This window comes from Nannobrachium achirus (assembly GCF_963921795.1).
Source record: "Nannobrachium achirus genome assembly, chromosome: 15".
NCBI lineage: Eukaryota > Metazoa > Chordata > Actinopteri > Myctophiformes > Myctophidae > Nannobrachium > Nannobrachium achirus.
In genome coordinates, this window is record NC_137822.1 from 50536455 (window position 1) to 50553901 (window position 17447).

Below are 17447 nucleotides of genomic sequence, written 5' to 3' on the forward strand. Positions count from 1 at the left end.
CACTGATTTAGAAGAAGGATTCAGAAGACATTTATAGAATCTGGTCAAAAATGTTCAAGATTTTTCAAAAGTAGCAGATCTACAAGCTCGCAACGCGGCGCCGCACTGTGAGCTTGTAGATCTGCTGTTTTTTAATTGTTAAATTATAAAATAATGGTTGAAGTTATAATGAGTTCCAACACACACACGCACACACACACACACACACACACACGCACACACACGCACGTAGACGCACGCACGCACGCACGCACGCACGCACGCACGCACGCACGCACGCACGCACGCACGCACGCACGCACGCACGCACGCACGCACGCACGCACGCACGCACGCACGCACGCACGCACGCACGCACGCACGCACGCACGCACGCACACACACACACACACACACACACACACACACACACACACACACACACACACACACACACACACACACACACACACACACACACACACACACACACACACACAGTGTCTATCGTGGCTCCTCCTCTTGCTGTGGGGGGGCGTGGTCTGTGGGCGGGGTCTTGGCTCCAGGCTGCTCCTCATTGGTTGACGACGCCTCGGCGGCGTTGCTGCCGTCGCTAACGCAGCCCGCTGCTAGCGATGTAGCACCCATACACTGTAAAAACACATGGACAGCATTACGCCCATATAAGGGTTACACTGTAAAAACACATGGACAGTGTTACGCCCCCATATATTCTACAGCAAGGGTTTTCAAAGTGGGTGACGGGGCGCTTGTAGATCGGCTGTTTTCACTAGTTTAGTACATTTTATAGATGATAAATACAAAACAAACAGTTTTGGACATACAAGGTTTCCACCCGATGACGATATGCTATAAATATAAGGTGCTGGGAGTGAGATAATAATGTAGGGGTGCCTCGGATTAAAACAATATTCATGGGATGACCTCTGACCTGAGACAAGAAGGTTTGGGAACCCCTGGTCTACAGCAGGGTTTACACTGTAAAACAAATGGACAGCATTACGCCCATATAAGGTTTACACTGTAAAACAAATGGACAGCTGAATAAACTAGAACTCCACTCTGTCGAGGTGCCAACTTGCGTCTTGCGCACAAGTAGGCCATGTGCCTACTTGTGCGCCGGCAGAGTGCACTCACCAGGATGGCTGGTTGCTGGTCCCTCATTGGCTGTTAATGATGACGTTGCCTGAAATGCGGGTCCCTGATTGGGCTAGGGGCCCATACAAATACAGCTACCAACCTACCTACCTACCTACCCTACGCAGCCAAACGCAGCGCTTGCACGCTCTGCTGGCTCAAGTAATAATTAGGTATGGGTATCGTTAAGATTTTAGCGATTCCGATTCCGGTTCTGCTTATCGATCCGATTCCTTATCGATTCTCTTATGGATTCTCAGCCCCCTCGCCAGAGCTGCTCAGAAGTAGTGGCCGATGGTCTTTTCTACCTCCTCCTACTCCTTATTCTCCTCCTGTCATTTTCTTCTTTTTCGAGTTTTTATTTAGATTTTTCACACACACAAAAAAAAAAATAGAAAGTGCCCTCTCCGGCCTCTCCTCTCAATATGCATTAATGCAAGTAAAGAAAATAGCTGACCTCCGAGCTAGGAGGTCTACTATTTACAATATGTTCACCTTAAGGCCCTTTTAGATATTTCAGCCCCTGCCTCTCTAACATTCTCTGCACGTCCCTGGTGTAAGCCCCACCCCGTCCTCAACCTGGTGTCGGAAGCGCTTTCCGCATTCATTTCTTCCATAGACATTTCATAAAGTATTTATTTAAACGTTTTTAAGCCTTGGACAAAGCCACCTCGGCTGGAGAGGAATGATGACAATATTACATTTTTTTTGAATGCAAAGATTAATTAGAAAGCTGAAAAAAAGGGCAGGGTACAAGACTGTGTACATCATTATTTTTAAAATTGCGGAAACTACACTCCCAGAATGCATTGCGAATGACACTTGTTTCCTGAAATATAGCCCTTAAATCACGCTCAGTTTAGTTATCCAGGCCAGCATGTGGCCTGAAATGTAGTGATTGTCATCTCTGTGGACGCTCTTATCGTCATCCTTAACATAGTGCATCATATTTGTAAAAGAAAGACGATCGCTCACGGAGTTCTGCTGAAGTGCAATAATCTGCCGGGCAGACAGGGGGCAGTAGCTACTTCTGCGGTAACCGCAAGATATGTGAAAGAAGAAGAAGCTAGACCAATCACAGACGTCGATTTCACGGGATGTACATGTTTAGCAGTATGGGAAATGCAGTTCTTCTCTGTGCGATCTTGATTAAAACGTGTTTTTACTAAAACTAGAGTGATTGCATACATACTCGGGGGTTCTACAGGAGCATATAGAACCATTTTACAAACACCAGCCTAGTGGTAAGTGTACATTGAATTGCTACGACTTTGTGGCTGATAATGAAAAACCCTATGGTAAGAATGAACGGCGAGCTTGCTTCCGACACCTCACTGCGATGCTCTATCGTGGGCTGCTAGCTTGTGGAGCTGTTGCTGTCCACACACAGCTAGCAGAAGCAAGCACTGTCTGATACAGTTTGGATCAACGGATTTACACCATTTATAGGGGAGCATTTAGCAACACGGAGCACATTGGACATGTAGCCCGTTTTGTAGTAAGACACTGAGCCCTCTGTACTTACATTAGCGGTAGCGGTAGCGTTACTTACATTAGCGTTAGCGTTAGCCGCCTCGCTGCCTGTGCCCTGCAGGAACCGTCGCAGCTCCTTGACGGCGGGTCGTAGCGTCTGCAGCAGCGCCAGCAGGGCGGCCTGCGTGCCCTCTAGCGCCACCGCCTGGCGCTCCTGGGCGTAGGCCATGGCCTCCTGGGAGCGCCGCATGGCCGCCAGCAGCTCGTTCTGCCCCTCCAGGTGCACGGCGATCTGACGCACGTGCACGTTGGTGACGCGCTGCTCCTGGAGCAGCCGCGCTGAGTTGAGGGCGATGCGACTCTTCAGCTCCTGGGGGGGAGGGGGGGGGGGGGTCATTATGACAGGGGAGGGGGGTCATTATGACATGTTGATGGATTAACCCATTTAGGGCCAAGAATTATTGAATACCTTAACAAGTGAAAAATAGCAGAAGCTCACAGCACGGCTGCTATTTTTGAAAAATGACGTGCAAATCTTTGTATATATGTATTTTCAATGTGTTTGTAACTCAAATTTTGCTTCTGGGTGGTCCCTGGAAATAGATATTTTGAGATGGGGGTCTGTGGCCAAATAAATATCATTTTGAAGGTCCTTCACATGAAAAGGTTTGAGAACCACACTGACATAGTAGTCTCTCAAGAACAGACTAACTGAGCTCCAGTTAAGTGAAAAGGACCTTTTCTTTGACGATGGCTAGCCAGATTGCTGACATAGAAACATAGCAGATCTACAAGCTTACACTCGGTGCCGCGCTGCGAGCTTGTATATCTGCTATTTTTAACTGGTTAAAGCATTCAATAATTCTAGGCCCTAAATGGGTTCAAATGTGGTGAACCACAGAGTTACAGGATCCCGAGGCTACAGCGGTGATGATGTAATAGCAGTGATGATGTAATAGCAGTGATGATGTAATAGCAGTGATGATGTAACAGCGGTGATGATGTAATAGCAGTGATGATGTAATAGCAGTGATGATGTAATAGCAGTGATGATGTAATAGCAGTGGTGATGATGTAATAGCAGTGATGATGTAATAGCAGTGATGATGTAATAGCAGTGATGATGTAATAGCAGTGATGATGTAATAGCGGTGATGATGTAATAGCGGTGATGATGTAATAGCAGTGATGGTGTAATAGCGGTGATGATGTAATAGCGGTGATGATGTAACAGCGGTGATGATGTAATAGCGGTGATGATGTAATAGCAGTGATGATGTAATAGCAGTGATGATGTAATAGCAGTGATGATGTAACAGCGGTGATGATGTAATAGCGGTGATGATGTAATAGCAGTGATGATGTAATAGCAGTGATGATGTAATAGCAGTGATGATGTAATAGCAGTGATGATGATGTAATAGCAGTGATGATGATGTAATAGCAGTGATGATGTAATAGCAGTGATGATGTAATAGCAGTGATGATGTAATAGCGGTGATGATGTAATAGCGGTGATGAATGTAATAGCAGTGATGATGTAATAGCAGTGATGATGTAATAGCAGTGATGATGTAATAGCAGTGATGATGTAATAGCAGCAGTGATGATGTAATAGCAGTGATGATGTAATAGCAGTGATGATGTAATAGCAGTGATGATGTAATAGCAGTGATGATGTAACAGCAGTGATGATGTAACAGCAGTGATGATGTAACAGCGGTGACATCATACCTGGGGTTTGGCCTGGCCCTGGGTGGCCCCGCCCCCCAGCATGTCCACAGTGGGCGGGGCCTCCAGGCTGGGAGGGGCCTCCACCGTGGCCACGCCCACCGTGGTGGTGCAGTACTCCACCACGCCCCCGTCCTCCATGTAGGCGGAGTCTGAGGGCGGAGTCACAGGGGGGAGGGGTCAGAGGGGGCCCAGTGAGCAATAGTTGTCTTTTAGACTGTCGCACAAAACTAGTGAAAACAGCTGATCTACAAGCACACAGCTGGTAGATCTGCTGTTTCCACTAGTTTAGTACGTTTTATAGATGATAAAAACAAAACGAACGGTTTTGGACATACAAGGTTTCCACCCGACAACGACGATATGCTATAAATATAAGGTGCTGGGAGTGAAAATTATAATGTAGGGGTGCCTCGGATTAAAACAATATTTATGGAGTGACCTGAGACAAAACAGTTTGGGAACCCCTGATCTAGAGCATGGCAGTGCAGAACCCCATGAGGGTCAGGTCAAAACAGAGACATTAATGGGATGAAAAACACTTATCTACACATACGGAAACTTAGTTTACATAATAAACTACACACAACTTAGTATACATAATAAACTACACACAACTTAGTTTACATAATAAACTACACACAACTTAGTTTACATAATAAACTACACACAACTTAGTTTACATAATAAACTACACACAACTTAGTATACATAATAAACTACACACAACTTAGTTTACATAATACACTACACACAACTTAGTTTACATAATACACTACACACAACTTAGTTTACATAATAAACTACACACAACTTAGTATACATAATAAACTACACACAACTTAGTTTACATAATAAACTACACACAACTTAGTTTACATAATAAACTACACACAACTTAGTTTACATAATAAACTACACACAACTTAGTATACATAATAAACTACACACAACTTAGTTTACATAATACACTACACACAACTTAGTTTACATAATACACTACACACAACTTAGTTTACATAATACACTACACACAACTTAGTTTACATAATACACTACACACAACTTAGTATACATAATAAACTACACACAACTTAGTTTACATAATAAACTACACACAACTTAGTATACGTAATAAACTACACACAACTTAGTTTACATAATAAACTACACACAACTTAGTTTACATAATAAACTACACACAACTTAGTATACATAATAAACTACACACAACTTAGTTTACATAATACACTACACACAACTTAGTTTACATAATACACTACACACAACTTAGTTTACATAATAAACTACACACAACTTAGTATACATAATAAACTACACACAACTTAGTTTACATAATAAACTACACACAACTTAGTTTACATAATAAACTACACACAACTTAGTTTACATAATAAACTACACACAACTTAGTATACATAATAAACTACACACAACTTAGTTTACATAATACACTACACACAACTTAGTTTACATAATACACTACACACAACTTAGTTTACATAATACACTACACACAACTTAGTATACATAATAAACTACACACAACTTAGTTTACATAATAAACTACACACAACTTAGTATACATAATAAACTACACACAACTTAGTTTACATAATAAACTACACACAACTTAGTTTACATAATACACTACACACAACTTACCACTGAGCTGTTTAGCTTCATCACAAACTGTCCCTGTGACCGGCAGAGCTGGAGACACAGAACACACTTATTAGATCAACATTTTCAGGCCAGGGATCCCTTAGCTGAGAGAGAGATGAAGCAGGGACCCCTTAGCTGAGAGAGAGATGAAGCAGGGACCCCTTAGTTGAGAGAGAGATGAAGCAGGGACCCCTTAGCTGAGAGAGAGATGAAGCAGGGACCCCTTAGCTGAGAGAGAGATGAAGCAGGGACCCCTTAGTTGAGAGAGAGATGAAGCAGGGACCCCTTAGCTGAGAGAGAGATGAAGCAGGGACCCCCTAGCTGAGAGAGAGATGAAGCAGGGACCCCCACAACCTGTTCATAGATTCCATATAATTTCATTGTTTGACAGCACAATCATCAGTGTATTTTGGGTTCATGTCAATTTGTGTTTTCAGATATTTAACCACTTGAACCGTCAATACTTAATAAACTTGACCTTTCACTCTGTACTTAGTCTGCTCTTTTTCCCCTCTAAACCAAACCTCTTTGCCAAAAATAGCCGCTCTGCTATTTTGGCTAGAGTTCTCAGAATAAGGACACTAGGGTTCAAATAGTTAATATGAAAAAGGAGAATAAAGGTTTCTATCACACAAAGATTTGGAGGACCCCCTGTAGTAACTCTGAGGACCCCCTAAGGGTCCCGGACAACCTGTTGAAGACCCAATTATTAGATCCATCCATCCATTCTACAATAGCAAAACTATTAGATCTATGGTGCGTTATGGGCATCAAATGAGTTAACCCTTGGATGAATGACCTACCAATACCTACACTCTTCCCCAATTAAAATCACTGCGTTTTTCCAATAAACTACTTTGCTCTCACACATAACTCTGCCATACTTTTGCCTAGCAACATAATTTCAACTTTAAAACGCTCACACAACTTGGGCCTTTTTCCGGCCAATAGGGACAAGCTGTAATTGTTGAAGCCCCGCCCCCTCTATCTACTAAACACATGCAGCAGCTGTCAAACTTTGATGTCACACTTTGATGTCACACTTTGCTCTCACACGTAACTCTGTCATACTTTTGCGTAGCGGCTCCGCATCAGTGTGCCGACGGGCCGGTATTCCGACAGTAAAACTAACCCTAACTCTACCCCGAACCCTAAACCTAAACCTAAACCTAACCTCTGTAACCGTGACGAGTAACTAACCTGACGACGCTAGTCGGAACAGCGGCCCGTCGGCACACCAAGCGGACCCCTTGCGTAGCAACGTGATTTCAACTTTAAAACACACAACTTGGCACGTTTTCCGGCCAATAGGCATGAGCTGCAATTGTTGAAGCCCCACCCCCTCTTTCCTCCTATTGGCTGGGCTTTAAACAGCCAGAACTCCAGTTTTCAGCATGGTACCATCTGTAAACTTGGTATCTGGACTCGACGGACGATATGGACCAGCATTACAATTACGACCGAAGGTCGCATTATACCCTGAACAACCTCGTTGCTTGTCTGTCCGGCTGTACAGGAAGTCAGTGTCAGTGTGATGTCACGTGTTTTTCAGTACAGGAAGTGATGTCACGTGACATCACTTTTATGCCCATATATGAGTCATTCTGTACCACATCACTGTGACTCACTGTCACTCTGTGCCACATCACTGCTCTGAAGTTGATTGCAGGGCAAAGCGAAAGTTGATCACAGTGATGTGGTACAGAATGACTCATATATGGGCATAAAAGGGATGTCACGTGACATTGTACAGAATATGGAGACCGAAAATGAGAATGTTAGGGTACCCCCTTAAGCCCATATATGGAGATCCACAGGCATCAAACCAAGGCCCTAACTCACCAAGGACCTGCTTGGCATTACTTACGTACGTTTTATGCCCATATATGGAGATTCCTATATTGTCAATATTAAGGACATTATTATATTATGTTATCAATATTAAGGACATATATGGGAATGCCCATAATTTGGTAATGTCCATATATGGGCATGTTTTGACGTAACATAACTATCATGAAGGGGTCTCCATATATGAGTAACTGGTCCCATATACATCACTGGCCAGATGGCCAAGAATTGGCGCGACCTCGAGGTCGCATGTCACCCTGAGGTGTCTTACTAGTATAACATTACCACCATGTGTCTAATATCAAACATATAATTTTCCAAATGTCTGAGTGAGTGTCTGTCTGTCTGTCTGTCTGTCTGTCTGTCTGTCTGTCTGTCTGAGTGTCTGTCACAGCGTTTCTCCTCAGTGGCTGGAGCAATTGATCTGAAATCGCATCACCATTAGCATATGAACACACCTGACATAACTGTGAAGCCCGTTTGTCACTTTCACAAATCATATGCTGTATATTAGCATTTTTATGGTGTATCTACTATCCATTCTGCATCTAGCATGAGGCAACATGTTTAACCAGCAGGGGGGGGTGTCTGGCCCTGTTACAGATGTTGTCCAAAAATCATGCAGATCGGTACACAGTATCTCTGTAGCCATTAAACTGAACGGGTATTTTTTACATTGATGCTCCTACATATTATCATGCAAGCACCAGTTAAAGTTACTTTCCATCCCTCATATACTGTGTGCAGTGCACATCCCATAACCCACACACTGCACATCATGTCGGAGCACATATCTTTGAACGGGTAAGGGCTATAACATGAACTCACCATCAGTGAGCGTGACAGTGATTTCTCCAGGTCCTACCACCATGTCCTCTGGGTCGGGCTCCCCCTCGGTGGGGTCTGCTGGTAGGCTGATGATGGTTGCTTCTCCCAGCAGGTTGCAGATCCTCTGCTGCATGGCGGAGAGAATGACGGGCACCCCGGGCGCCGCCTCGCCCCCCGCCCCGCCCCCCTCGATGGCGGCGCGCGCCTGCGCCACCTTGCGCCGCACCTCCGTCTTCATGTCCGACCACTTCTTCTTCACCTCCGCCAGCTCCCGCGGGCACGTGGTCACCGCGTTGACCTGGGGGCGCCGGGGCGGAGATAACGCACCACATCAGTTTACATTTACTTAATGTGCCACTGACCCTAGTCTCGCATAGCCAGACAACTATTCCACAATCTCTGAATGCAATATATAGTCTGGAACGGCAGCTCCCGAACAGCGAGTATCGGAAGTAGCCACTGCTGCACTGAACTGTAGTCCCATTGGAAACATAACAGAAACACACTAGCACAGACAGAGTCATTATAATGAACTGTAGTCCCATTGGAAACATAACAGAAACACACTAGCACAGACAGAGTCATTATAATGAACTGTAGTCCCATTGGAAACATAACAGAAACACACTAGCACAGACAGAGTCATTATAATGAACTGTAGTCCGATTGGAAACATAACAGAAACACACTAGCACAGACAGAGTCATTATAATGAACTGTAGTCCGATTGGAAACATAACAGAAACACACTAGCACAGACAGAGTCATTATAATGAACTGTAGTCCCACTGGAAACATAACAGAAACACACTAGCACAGACACAGTCATTCAAATGAACTGTAGTCCCATTAGAAACATAACAGAAACACAATAGCTCAGACAAAGTCATTCGAGCGGCCTATTCTTGTTATGGGTGTATAGTTTAAGAAAACGTTTGAAAACATCATGGAGGTAACACCAACAACACCAGAGAAAGATGAAATAACGCCCCCAGAAATATTGAAAGGAGACATAACGCTTCCAGTAGGACATGTTATTGCTGCTGCACCAAGGGAGCGGTTGCATCACATAAGCTTTATCTTGCACTCATCGTTTCTATTTCCGTTTGCCAGACTGTTGACGAGAGCATTTGGCCAAATCGCGGAGGCAACAGTCTGGCCTCGCGAGACTAGGCTGACCCTAACCCAGGGAGCAGCGAGACTAGGCTGACCCTAACCCAGGGAGCAGGGAGACTAGGCTGACCCTAACCCAGGGAGCAGGGAGACTAGGCTGACCCTAACCCAGGGAGCAGGGAGACTAGGCTGACCCTAACCCAGGGAGCAGGAGACTAGGCTGACCCTAACCCAGGGAGCAGGAGACTAGGCTGACCCTAACCCAGGGAGCAGGAGACTAGGCTGACCCTAACCCAGGGAGCAGGGAGACTAGGCTGACCCTAACCCAGGGAGCAGGAGACTAGGCTGACCCTAACCCAGGGAGCAGGGAGACTAGGCTGACCCTAACCCAGGGAGCAGGAGACTAGGCTGACCCTAACCCAGGGAGCAGGGAGACTAGGCTGACCCTAACCCAGGGAGCAGGAGACTATGCTGACCCTAACCCAGGGAGCAGGGAGACTAGGCTGACCCTAACCCAGGGAGCAGGAGACTATGCTGACCCTAACCCAGGGAGCAGGGAGACTAGGCTGACCCTAACCCAGGGAGCAGGGAGACTAGGCTGACCCTAACCCAGGGAGCAGGAGACTAGGCTGACCCTAACCCAGGGAGCAGGGGAGACTAGGCTGACCCTAACCCAGGGAGCAGGGAGACTAGGCTGACCCTAACCCAGGGAGCAGGAGACTAGGCTGACCCTAACCCAGGGAGCAGGGAGACTAGGCTGACCCTAACCCAGGGAGCAGGAGACTAGGCTGACCCTAACCCAGGGAGCAGGGGAGACTAGGCTGACCCTAACCCAGGGAGCAGGAGACTAGGCTGACCCTAACCCAGGGAGCAGGAGACTAGGCTGACCCTAACCCAGGGAGCAGGAGACTAGGCTGACCCTAACCCAGGGAGCAGGGGAGACTAGGCTGACCCTAACCCAGGGAGCAGGGAGACTAGGCTGACCCTAACCCAGGGAGCAGGAGACTAGGCTGACCCTAACCCAGGGAGCAGGGGAGACTAGGCTGACCCTAACCCAGGGAGCAGGAGACTAGGCTGACCCTAACCCAGGGAGCAGGAGACTAGGCTGACCCTAACCCAGGGAGCAGGAGACTAGGCTGACCCTAACCCAGGGAGCAGGGGAGACTAGGCTGACCCTAACCCAGGGAGCAGGGCCCCCCCCCCCCCCCCCCCCGCTTTTAGAGCCCCGCTGCCCGGCAAGAGGCAACACCCCTCTCTGTGAATTTTAGCGAATCCGCCATTTCAACAAATAAACACAAACAAACATATTCTCATGAACAATGGGAATGTAACAACCAGGGTTAAAGCAAAAAAAAATCCCAAGACGGAAATTTATTTTCCAACCCCCCCACCCCCCCCCACCCCCCCGCGGCACTGGCCACCTCCATTTGTTTTTGCCTGTGCTAAGCACGTCCGAGACGAATCTTCATTCACAACTAAACCAACCGCTCCAACCACCACACGTGGGTAATGTTATGAGAGAAACACTGCCCACGTAGTGTCCGCCTAGTAGCCTACAGCCATGAGCACCAATCATGATAGGCTACGCTGCGTCGGTCCCAAATGAAACACTGCCCCGAAGTTTTGAATTAGCATCTGTATGGATACAGGGGTTAAAGCAAAAAAAAAAAATCGCCGCGCTTGAAAAGCGTCTTTTTATCGTTGCTGCCATGCTGCCATATAACAGATTTCTGTTGCACACACAACATAAACAGGCTCCTGGTTCTCTCACCGTTTGACACCAGGACCTGAATGGCTTTCCCGTCACCTCCATTTGTTTTTGACCGCACTGAGCACGTCCGAGCCTTATTGTCGCTGACTGAACCGATGCCACACGTGGGTAATGTTATGAGAGAAACACTGCGATGCAGTGGAGAAATCTCGCCTATTGCCATGAACAGTGAACACCAATCACTCATAATACGTTGCTTTCGGTACCAATGAAACACCACCCCTAAGTATTTCATACATCTGTATGGATCACTTTTGTGAGTGACAAATAAATCCCCCCAAATCTCTGATTTGCAAACATAACAAGTGTTCCGTTGCTTATTTTAACGCAGAGAACGTAAGCAAACCATAGACTGTAGGAAGCAAACGCGTATTGTCAATTACTGCTGCCCCCTGTAAACACATATTTAGATAGTATAGCCTACCTGCTGTTTACATGTAAAACTCCAGTGACTTCATCTTTTGACACAGCCATCCATACATTACAGACAGAGCGACATCTCGTTCCTTTACAGCATGATATAATAACACCACCAGTCCACTCATCTATTGGAATTCAGCGTAGGTCCAAAAAGTTTAACAAACTTCCAAACGGTGTACATCGTTTAAGCCACAGGAGCATGGTTTTCTATCATAAATATGAACTTTAGCCAAACTATTGCGAGTAATCCAAGTGTTGTTTTGTTTATCCAGCACGCAGCATGCATCGTCGCAGTTAGCTTACAGCAGCAACAAGTAGCTACAGAGGCATTTCCTCTCAGTGTAGGGCGGATTTCAAAATAAGAGCCTAACGTAATCTGATCAAGTCAAGTCAAGTCACGTCAACTGGTTTTATTTTTAAGTATACTTACAGGAAATAGTTGATCTAAATTAGAACTACATGACACACCAGCAAGTCTACCGCACCACAGTAGTAACTGATGCTATTATAATTAGCGCAGACGTTCAGCTTTTTTTCTTTTTTTGCGAATCTTCTCTGATCTCATAAATAGCCCCTAGGGAATCCTCAAGACGGAAATCCGTCCCCAGGACGGAGAACTTTAACCCCTGTGGGAAGAGAATGTACATTGAAGGTACAGTGCATTATAACTCTATGGTACAGCAGCGGCGCGTCGTGACGTCATCAACATTTTAGCCAAAAATTGCCAAAGATTTCCCTTGTTTTATTCGTGACACGCCTACTTTAACAAAATACAAAATACAAATTTGTTTTCTTTCTTTCTTCTTCTTTTTTCCTTTTATTACTTCGGGTACTTTAAGTACAGTGTGATACCAAACCTCCTTTGTACTTTTTACTTTTAGTTGCAGCCAGGAGTACTTTGATATTTCAGTATTGACATGTTTATGTATATTTAAAAAAATAAATGTTGTTTTATTTTATTTTGTAATACTTTTGGTACTTCATTTTGACACCAACACCTTTGTACTTTTTACTCCTTGTACATTTTGAATTCCAGACTCTTTTACTGTCACCTACAGGAGTAGTTTCTACACAGTACTTTTACTTTAGGAGTAGTTCCTACACAGTACTTTTACTTTAGGAGTAGTTCCTACACAGTACTTTTACTTAAAGGGCCAGTTCACCTCTGGGACAACCAGATCTTATTTTATTGTTGTCTGGGACAAGATCAACAGTCTGTTCAATCTGTGTTTTTAGATATGTTAGTATTTCAGCATGCTCTGGTTGTCCCCGAGGTGAAACAAACCTTTAACTAAAATAAAGATCAAACACACCTTTCTCAGGATGTCCAGCCAGGCTCCGTTCTTGGCCAGGTGCGTCACCCCGGCGTTGAAGTGGTTAACCAGCGTGTGCTTGTGCCTCTCGATCTCCTCCACGATGATCTCCACCTCGCGCTCAGAGAAGTTCATCTTCCTTTTCTTGGCCAGAGACGCCATGTTCTTTAAACACCTGCAGAAAAACACCACAAAGAAGGTCATCTATCTCTAGAGACATTATCCTCCTGCTTCAAGACAAGCAGTAACACCTGTAGAGATAGAAACACCACAAAGATCATCTGGAGAAGAACACCTAGAAGTTCATCTTCCTCTTCCTGGCCAGAGATGCCATCCTCCTGCTTTAACTGGTAACACCTGGAGATATACTCCACAAAGAACCCTGAAACACCTGAAACAACCCTTCAACACCTGGAGAGATACTCCACAAAGTAGAACATCTTCCGCTGTGTAGATCAGGGGTTTTCAAAGTGGGTGACGGGGCACCCTGGGGTGCCGTGACGGCAGTCCAGGGGTACCGCAAGATCATTTGATAATATTTTGGAATTTATTTGGACACTTGAAGAAATATTTAGTATGATTTTAAACTTGAAGTACAAAGTTATTTCCAGTCAGTTCTAACCAAAATGGCTGTTATCTCAACGTTTTCCTCGAAACATAATCACTAAAATATCATCACTGTCAGGCAGAAACCTTTGTCCCACAAAACTAGTGAAAACAGCCGATCTACAAGCACACAACGCCTCGCGAGATGTGTCCCGTACATGTCCATATATGGTCATTCCAGTCCAGAATGAACAGGCTTTGTCTGTCCTGTACATGTCCCGTGCATGCAGAATTGAGGATTGGTCAAGCTTCACATGACAATTTGGCCCTCCAGATAAAATCATGACTTGGTCTGGTACTTTGTGCCTTATGTCGGCATTAGTTTGGTTTTCTCTGTCCCGTGCCTGTCCAGTCTAAAATGAAGATTTGAAGATTGGTCAAGCTTCACATGACAATTTGGCTCTCCAGACAATAGTATACTCAAATTCACCGCTTCACTTCGAACCGAGGTTTGATTTTTTTTCTCTCTTTTTTTTTATTGTGAACATTTGTGCAACTCATTGAATCTTTTGTGTCACTTCCAATTTCACTTGTTTAATCTGTTGTTCTGTATGCTGATTGGATGAAATGGGTATCCCCTCCTGAAAATGTATTATTTCAAGAGAGACATGGAAACTAATGTTACTGAACAATAGCAATGATTACTGTCACAATATAGAGCTATTTAACACTGTTACTGAACACTCTATAGCAATGATTACTGTCACAATATAGAGCTATTTAACACTGTTACTGAACACTCTATAGCAATGATTACTGTCACAATATAGAGCTATTTAACACTGTTACTGAACACTCTATAGCAATGATTACTGTCACAATATAGAGCTATTTAACACTGTTACTGAACAAACACTCTATAGCAATGATTACTGTCACAATATAGAGCTATTTAACACTGTTACTGAACAATAGCAATGATTACTGTCACAATATAGAGCTATTTAACACTGTTACTGAACAAACACTCTATAGCAATGATTACTGTCACAATATAGAGCTATTTAACACTGTTACTGAACAAACACTCTATAGCAATGATTACTGTCACAATATAGAGCTATTTAACACTGTTACTGAACACTCTATAGCAATGATTACTGTCACAATATAGAGCTATTTAACACTGTTACTGAACACTCTATAGCAATGATTACTGTCACAATATAGAGCTATTTAACACTGTTACTGAACAAACACTCTATAGCAATGATTACTGTCACAATATAGAGCTATTTAACACTGTTACTGAACACTCTATAGCAATGCTTACTGTCACAATATAGAGCTATTTAACACTGTTACTGAACACTCTATAGCAATGATTACTGTCACAATAGAGAGCTATTTAACACTGTTACTGAACACTCTATAGCAATGATTACTGTCACAATATAGAGCTATTTAACACTGTTACTGAACACTCTATAGCAATGATTACTGTCACAATATAGAGCTATTTAACACTGTTACTGAACAAACACTCTATAGCAATGATTACTGTCACAATATAGAGCTAGTTAACACTGTTACTGAACACTCTATAGCAATGCTTACTGTCACAATATAGAGCTATTTAACACTGTTACTGAACACTCTATAGCAATGCTTACTGTCACAATATAGAGCTATTTAACACTGTTACTGAACACTCTATAGCAATGCTTACTGTCACAATATAGAGCTATTTAACACTGTTACTGAACACTCTATAGCAATGCTTACTGTCACAATATAGAGCTATGTAACAATGTTACTGAACACTCTATAGCAATGCTTACTGTCACAATATAGAGCTATTTAACACTGTTACTGAACACTCTATAGCAATGCTTACTGTCACAATATAGAGCTATTTAACACTGTTACTGAACACTCTATAGCAATGCTTACTGTCACAATATAGAGCTATTTAACACTGTTACTGAACACTCTATAGCAATGCTTACTGTCACAATATAGAGCTATTTAACACTGTTACTGAACACTCTATAGCAATGATTACTGTCACAATATAGAGCTATTTAACACTGTTACTGAACACTCTATAGCAATGATTACTGTCACAATATAGAGCTATTTAACACTGTTACTGAACACTCTATAGCAATGCTTACTGTCACAATATAGATTTATTTAACACTGTTACTGAACACACACTCTATAGCAATGATTACTGTCACAATATAGAGCTATTTAACACTGTTACTGAACACTCTATAGCAATGATTACTGTCACAATATAGAGCTATTTAACACTGTTACTGAACACACACTCTATAGCAATGATTACTGTCACAATATAGAGCTATTTAACACTGTTACTGAACACTCTATAGCAATGATTACTGTCACAATATAGACCTGTTTAACACTGTTACTGAACACACACTCTATAGCAATGATTACTGTCACAAAATAGAGCTATTTAACACTGTTACTGAACAAACACTCTATAGCAATGATTACTGTCACAATATAGAGCTGTTTAACACTGTTACTGAACAAACACTCTATAGCAATGATTACTGTCACAATATAGAGCTATTTAACACTGTTACTGAACAAACACTCTATAGCAAATTATTACTGTCACAATATAGAGCTATTTAACACTGTTACTGAACACACACTCTATAGCAATGATTACTGTCACAATATAGAGCTATTTAACACTGTTACTGAACAAACACTATAGCAATGATTACTGTCACAATAGAGCTATTTAACACTGTTACTGAACAAACACTCTATAGCAATGATTACTGTCACAATATAGAGCTATTTAACCCTGTTACTGAACACTCACTCTATAGCAATGATTACTGTCACAATATAGAGCTATTTAACACTGTTACTGAAAAAACACTGCAATGATTACTGTCACAATATAGAGCTATTTAACACTGTTACTGAACAAACACTGCAATGATTACTGTCACAATATAGAGCTATTTAACACTGTTACTGAACAAACACTCTATAGCAATGATTACTGTCACAATATAGAGCTATTTAACACTGTTACTGAACAAACACTGCAATGATTACTGTCACAATATAGAGCTATTTAACACTGTTACTGAACAAACACTCTATAGCAATGATTACTGTCACAATATATAGCTGTTTTAACACTGTTACTGAACAAACACTCTAATAGAAATGACTACTATCACAACACAGATCAGTTTAACTCTTATTAAAACCATATTAAAGAACTTCTCTTACCTTTTAACATTAATTGAATGTTCTGTCCTCACAGGGGGGGGTTTGGGGGGAGATAATTGTGCGTATTGTACGCACCAAACTAAAGCAGTATATGTCCTCAGGTTGGTGGAGGAACCATAGAGTATAAGGGAGTAACGCAGCGTAATGGCGGTTAGAGAATCCTAACCTCCTTCTTCCTCAGCGTGGCTCCGGGGCCCCGCCCACCCGGCGCTGCCATTGGCTGCGACGCGTGCGCGTCACCGGCAGCTCTGCGTCGCCATTGGCCGTCGGAGGTGCCCGTTACCGAC

The 17447-nt window shown here is 43.4% G+C and overlaps 1 protein-coding gene across 1 annotated transcript; it reads right to left on the minus strand.

Annotated features, from left to right (window-relative positions):
• Positions 1–483: 483 nt before the first annotated feature.
• naif1 (nuclear apoptosis inducing factor 1) lies at positions 484–17235 on the minus strand (the record flags this gene model as incomplete). Its single annotated transcript, XM_080742821.1, has 7 exons — positions 17161–17235; positions 13324–13498; positions 8707–9004; positions 6028–6075; positions 4345–4493; positions 2690–2980; positions 484–630 (listed from the first exon to the last, which is right to left on the minus strand). Exons 2-7 carry the CDS (start codon positions 13483–13485, stop codon positions 484–486), a joined length of 1095 nt encoding a protein of 364 aa, XP_080598947.1. The 5' UTR covers positions 13486–13498; positions 17161–17235.
• Positions 17236–17447: the final 212 nt, after the last annotated feature.